The sequence below is a fragment of the Myotis brandtii genome, unplaced genomic scaffold (assembly GCF_000412655.1).
Source record: "Myotis brandtii unplaced genomic scaffold, ASM41265v1 scaffold125, whole genome shotgun sequence".
Classification (NCBI taxonomy): domain Eukaryota; kingdom Metazoa; phylum Chordata; class Mammalia; order Chiroptera; family Vespertilionidae; genus Myotis; species Myotis brandtii.
Genome location: NW_005354385.1, coordinates 12,748,518 through 12,755,139, shown reverse-complemented (window position 1 = coordinate 12,755,139; position 6,622 = coordinate 12,748,518). Strand labels below are relative to the sequence as shown.

Genomic DNA, 6,622 nt, shown 5'->3' with positions numbered 1-6,622 from the left:
AGCGCACTGACCACCAGGGGGGCAGCTCCTGCATTGAGCGTCTGCCCCCTGGTGGTCAGTATGTGTCATAGTGACCAGTCATTCCCAGTCGTTCTGCTGTTAGGGTCAATTTGCATATTACCCTTTTATTATATAGGATGCCTAAGCAACCGTTAAAATGGAATGACCAGAACAACTGGTCGCTATGATGCATACTGACCACCAGGGGGCAGATGCTCAACGCAGGAGCTGTCCCCTTGTGGTCAGTGCGCTCACACAGGGTGAGCGCCGCTCAGCCAGAAGCTGGACTCACAGCTGGCGAGGGCAACTGCAGCAGCGGGAGCCTCTCCCGACTCCACGGCAGCACTACCAAGCAGTGGCAGCAGGGACAGCGGGCGGGGATGAGCATGAGCAGCGCGGTGCCTGGCCCCAGTTCGGGCTCCTCCCTGGCTGCCTGCTGCTTAACAAATTGCTACATCCCTTTGGGGATGTCCGACTGCTGGTTTAGTCCTGATCCCCGTAGGCCAGGCTAGGATCAGGCCTAAACTGGCAGTCGGACATCCCCTAGGAGTCCCGGTTTGCGAGAGGGTGCAGGCCAGGCTGGGGGGACTCCCCCCCCCCCCACGCCCAGTGCACAAATTTCATGCACCAGGACTCTAGTCTATAAATAAATGATAGGACTGGCCCCTCTTCTATGCAATCTCCAAACAGTGCTTTCCTTTTACAAAATATTCTTATTTAAAATTAATTTAAGCCCTGACCAGGTAGCTCAGTTGATTAGAGCATCATCCCAATATGCCAAGGTTTTGGGTTCATTCCCCAGTCAGGACACACGTAAGAATCAACCAATGAAGGCATAAATAAGTGGGACAAATCAAGGTTCCTCTCTCCTCTCTCTCTCTTCTTTAAAATAAAATTGATTTAATAATAGGTTTGAGTTTCTAGAAAATCTCTTGTCGGTATTTTTGCCTGGTACCCTGATCTTTTAAACAGTATGTTAAATATAATTTAACAATTTCTCAATAACTTAAGAGTTCCCACAGTGAAAAATCAGTGATTGCCTATTTTAATACAGTGATGCTCATGGGATTGGTTGATTCAGGAACTATGGCTCTTAAGCAGCATAAATCCTGTTTTTGTTTAATTTTCCTTTTTTATTGCTTTTTACTAAATTTCACTGATAAATACCATCCGTGTGTTTACTTTATAGTAGTCCTACCCTCAGCCCAACCCCTTTTTTCTCTAATTTCCTGGTTTTGATTTGTTGTGGCCAGGGAAAATAGCTGACCAGCTTGTTAAAAATGTTTATAAAGCTTTGGATAAATGAGCTTTGAACCAGGGCCTTTCTTAGGAGAGTATTTGATTATTTGTTTATTTTGTTCTTAGACTTTAGGACATGAACCAGGAAAACAGCTAATTTGGGGTATCCAGAGGCATGTTTTCCTCCTTTTCTTTATTTTGAAGGGAGATCATGATGAGCTGTATTTTAGGTAAACAAGTCATGACATTTTTAACCAAGTACTAAAAATTAGATTATTTTATATTTGGGTGTTGAATGGGTGTACTCAATTTCTTTGAAAAATAAAGTTTAGTCTACAGAATAAACACAATTTTATTTCGGTCCTCTGTAAGCTCCGTAGATGGCGTCATCTTTCTTACCAAATCATTAAAAATGCTATTTCTCTGAAGTTGATTTTTTTTTTTCCTTTTAACTTTGGTTGGTAACTTAGATGTCATTTTTGTCAGTAAATATAGGACACCTGAAAAAAAGATCTGGAAAGGAGAAAAGCTGGTTCTTTACTTTGAAGGGAAACTTACCTGACCGTGGTAGACACCAGGGAAGGCCACCTGAGGAGAATGCCTGCTGCCTTGCGGCTCTTGAAACCCGTCAGGTCGTCATGGCTTTCATTTTTTGTTGCCTGCATCAGAAACCAAATGGAGTCATTCTTTCCCTCTTCACATAATCATACAATAATGGCTTAAACACGAAGTATGTTTTGCATTTCAGGTTATGGTTTTGTTGACTTTGACAGTCCAGCCGCTGCTCAGAAAGCTGTGTCCGCCCTGAAGGCTAGTGGGGTTCAAGCTCAAATGGCAAAGGTGAGTTGAGAGCCAGCGATCACTTCTCTGGTCCCTCACTTTGGTTCTGAAGCTGACACATTGCTTTTCCTATGACCATTCACATTTCTCCCCTCCATCCCCACCAGCCACGGTTACTTCTGGACACTTGTCCCATAACGCCACATCTTCAATAGTAGTTTTATGCAGTGTAAGCTGTAGTTGCTGTTTTGAATCTGTACAAAAGTCAGTCATTTTTAGACATTGGTTATTTATGAGATACAGATCTACTCTTATCTATGTGACTATTATTGTTGAAGTGATATTTATGCCCTCATCTTTCTCGCCTGCATGTAAGCTTAGGTTATATCATACCTGGCACCTATAGTGCACTAATTAAGACATTCACATAATTATGTATTTTCTCCCCATTTGTGGTCCTGGATTTGCTTTGGAAAATGTTTTCAAGCCTGAAACTCAGCAGTTTGATATTTTGTACATTCTTTTCAAAAGGTCAGTAATTTTATATTATCTGGCTTCTTGAAGTACGGAGGAAAGGAGCTGTGTGCTGTCCTCTGCTACTGCTGAATAGTAGCCTGTGACCATTCCCCAAGGAGCAGTCACATTTCCATAAGGAAAGAGGAATTATGGATGTTCAGGGACTCTGGTAAAGAGATAAGTTACCTGAGAAGAGCATAGATATTGAAGGACATATCTACAGCTACCAGGCTAGAGCATTACATTGACTAAAGGAAGCAACATAAATAAAGATTTTGGGAATTAATGAAAGGTGTCACCTTTCTAAAGTACTCCTTGACACTTAATGTTTGTAAAACGGGATTGAGTTGGACTTATTTTGTGTTTTCTTGAACTCCAGAGTAGGTAGTTAGAAACTGTAAATAGTAAGCATCATGTTTTCCAGATTATTTGTTTATAACATAGAGCAATTTACTGTGACATTGTTGAAAGATGGGGATTATGAGGCTTTAGATCATTTAATTGTGAAGATGCAGTACCTGTACTGTATAATAATGTAGAATGTTTAATTTTTCCTCTACTTTGTCATTTTAATTCACACCATAATGCTCCTGTTTCCTCCTTTCATGGATAAAATCCAGGGCAGGTTCCAGGACTTTTCTGGCCACTCTCATGATTTTAAAAAGTCCCATCAGTTGTTTCATTCATTTCAGGTCTTTCTGATTAATTTTTTTGGTAGGATGCTTCTTGATTTTTTCATATACAAACTTCATGGAACATAATGAACTTTCAATACATTTTCATCTGTTTCTGTATGTAGTTATACCAACCTCAATACAACATTTTAAATAAGATGTTGTAAGGAGAAAGTCTCAAGTTACATTCCAAACACAGTTTGTAAAGTGCCAAAATCATTTGTAGGTGTTTTGAAACTGCTGAGTCAGCTGACGGTATGTGTGTCTCGGATGTTGCTGTTTCTAAAAGAAATCACATTTTACAAAGCAATTGACTGCTCAGGAAGCAATGTTTTAAAGGTTGACCTCCCAACATAACCATTTTTTATGTGTGTGTATACACACTCAGAGAGAGAGATTTACAAATGTAATTAGTTACATTTTAGGAAATAGGAAAACAAAAAAGTAAATAGTTATATTTTAGGAAATTGGGGCTTGTAATTAATGTATTATGCATTATAATTTTTTTTCCTATTTGAAATCACGGGTTTCTAGTTAACCTTTGATGGTTAATGTCTGATTTTCAAGAACACATTACTGATGTTAAATGTATGCTGCCTGTAACTTACTGTCCAGTCCTGTTTATTTGACAAAATTTGGGGCATCGTATAATGGTGACACTTCTCCCTTCCCCCAGCTAAGGTCTGCTCAAAGCAGTAAGCCTATAGTGGAATGGGCTATGGTCAGTTTCTTTCCTATTTCCCAAACCTGTGTTTTTCCCACTCTTCCATTAGCTCACTAGCTGTGGTTTAATATATGGCAATGTGACTTTTAAAAACCTTACAGTATCCTGATTAATTCGCTAGAGAGCCATGGGCGATGATGGGTCCCATACCCAATCCAGTGTGGAACGGTAGTAACAGATGAGAAGGCTTCCTGACCTCACAGTCATGTCATCTGGTGTTGAATTCTCTGGCCAGACAGAGAACCTCTCCAGAGCATCCCACCCTCAAAACTGCGGGAGTTCTTCGAGATCTTTCACCACCATCACCACCCCAGTTGATCTTCTCTCTCTGGTCCCTTGAAGCTAGAGAATACATGTCCTCAGGCTGCTGGCCTCAGCCCCAATACTGTAAGGGTCTGTCTTCAGCCCCTTTCTCCTGGGACCTCCTCACCCTTCATGGCAGTCTTCTTGGGAGGTTCTAACACAACGCTGGGCTAACGCTACCTTGCATGCCCACATCTGAATGACATTTTTGTCAGCTATCCATAGGAGAGTAGCTACTTCCCAACAACATTTATTAGGGCCCTTCAACCAGCCTCTTAGATCCCTCAAGTTCAAGTCGGACATTGACCCTCCATGTCCCACAGAACATAGTTCAAGTCCCCTGATGGTCTGTTGAAGCCTCTCTTGTTTGAATGGTGGTGATAGGAAGCAGCCCCCGGGGTGAGACTCAGGCCATTACTGTGTTTCTCTCCACAGCTGTATTCATTCTCAGCCTCTCCAGTCTCTCAGAGACAGACAGGAGGTGGGTGGTCAGCCGAAAGTCCCAAGCCAGTTCTCAGCCAGCTCTAGGCAGACTCTCATTAGGTGGTCTGGTTTCTCACTGAATATGGGAGTGCCCGACACCCACTGTGATGTGTCCTCTGCTGAAACACAGAAAGAGGCCTTTTTAACAACCAGCTACAAATGTAGAGGCCTTATTTAGACTACACTTACCTATGCATCTTTTCAGTGTCTGTGCTGGTAAGCACCATAGTTTATTAAATATACTCTGTTTTGAAGAAGTCTTTACAGTGCAGTTAGTCAAAACTGGACTGGATGTAATGGACATCAACCGTGTACTTTGAATGCCAGCTTTCCTGTGAGTTGATAATGGGCACTGTTCAAAGACCTCCTTAGGAGGCTTGGTACTGTTAATAGGCTAGAAAAATGATCCTTTCCCCCATCATCTGTAGGGAAAGAACCATACACAGGTTCAGAGCCACTGGCTGTGTGCCAACATTCTGCACCTTATGAATTTCTTCAGGTCTTTGTAGGATGACTGAGTTTCCTGGATCAGATTTCTCTGGTATTATATCATCAAAGTTACAAAAGCTATTTTAAATGCTAGAGAGTCCATTGATCTATATAGTTGAACCATGGATTTAAGTATTTGGAGTTAACTTAGCCCCCTTCATGTTGCCTGGGTAAAGGAACACCTGCTACACACTTTCTTGGAGACACTTTTTAAAAGAAGTTTAGGGTTGGGTAATAAGGGGCCCATCACTGTCCACTTTCCTTTATGGAATTGATCAGGATGCTATAAGGTGTTGAAAATTCACACTCCCATGTATTAAAGGTTTGTTTTGTTACCTAATCAGGAAAAAATGAAGAGGCATTCTACTAGAGCAGTGATGGCGAACCTATGACACGCGTGTCAGAAGTGACACACGAACTCATTTTTTTGGTTGATTTTTCTTTGTTAAATGGCATTTAAATATATAAAATAAATATCAAAAATATAAATCTTTGTTTCACTATGGTTGCAAATATCAAAAAATTTCTATATGTGACATGGCACCAGAGTTAAGTTAGGGTTTTCAAAATGCTGACACGCCGAGCTCAAAAGGTTCGCCATCACTGTACTAGAGTCATCCAGGGGGTAAGAGAGAATATATTGTTTGACACATTGGCTACCTAGGTGGAAAAAGGACTCTACACACACTCAAAACTGAATTGCAAAACTGCCGATAAAGAGCATTAGACAGCCTGGCCTGTGTGGCTCGGTGGTTGAGCCTCAACCCTTGCATCAAGAGGTCACAGGTTCAATTCCCAGCAAGGGCACTTGCCCAGTTCGAGGGCTCGAGCCCCAGTAGGGGATGCAGAAGGAAGCTGATCAGTGTTTCTATCTCTCCCTCTTCCTCTCTTTCTAAAAAAAAAAATCAATGAGAACATACTTTTTTTAAAAGAAAACATTAGACAACAATGATTATTTTTACATGTTTTAATTTCCAGGGCCTTATTTGGTACCTGGCATATGGTAACTATTGAATGATTGTTATGTTCTTAATCAAAAAAGCCAATTAAGTGAGAGGAAAATTTTCTTTTTAGGATGGGCAAATATCCAGAATTAAGAATGGGACATTTAAAAATAATAAAATGATCTTTGTCCATCAAGTACCTGATGATACTTATCAAAAGGTTTTCCCAAAGTCTCAGGGCCAATCCTGTTTGTGTTACACTTGGCGTTTATTTTAAATGCATGCATTTTAAAAATAAAACACTTGAAGTCTATGAAAAGAAGAGAAAAACTCAGATAATGAGCTAAAAGGACATAAAACTCAAATCAGCATTAGTGATATCTGTTAGTAGAATGACTTGTACAGGCCTTTCAGCAGTGCCTCTTAAGGCGGGCTTGGAGTCAGCATATCCTCATATGTAATATGGCTGG

The 6,622-nt window shown here is 40.9% G+C and overlaps 1 protein-coding gene across 6 annotated transcripts in view; it reads left to right on the top strand.

Annotated features, from left to right (window-relative positions):
• RBMS1 (RNA binding motif, single stranded interacting protein 1) overlaps positions 1 to 6,622 on the top strand; it is a 222,449-nt gene that overhangs the window by 180,903 nt on the left and 34,924 nt on the right. For all 6 annotated transcript variants that reach the window (XM_014534114.1, XM_005859359.2, XM_005859361.2 and 3 more), the window contains exon 4: positions 1,988 to 2,079. In XM_014534114.1, coding sequence (XP_014389600.1) covers positions 1,988 to 2,079 — 92 coding nt within the window. The remainder of the gene's footprint in view (positions 1 to 1,987; positions 2,080 to 6,622) is intronic.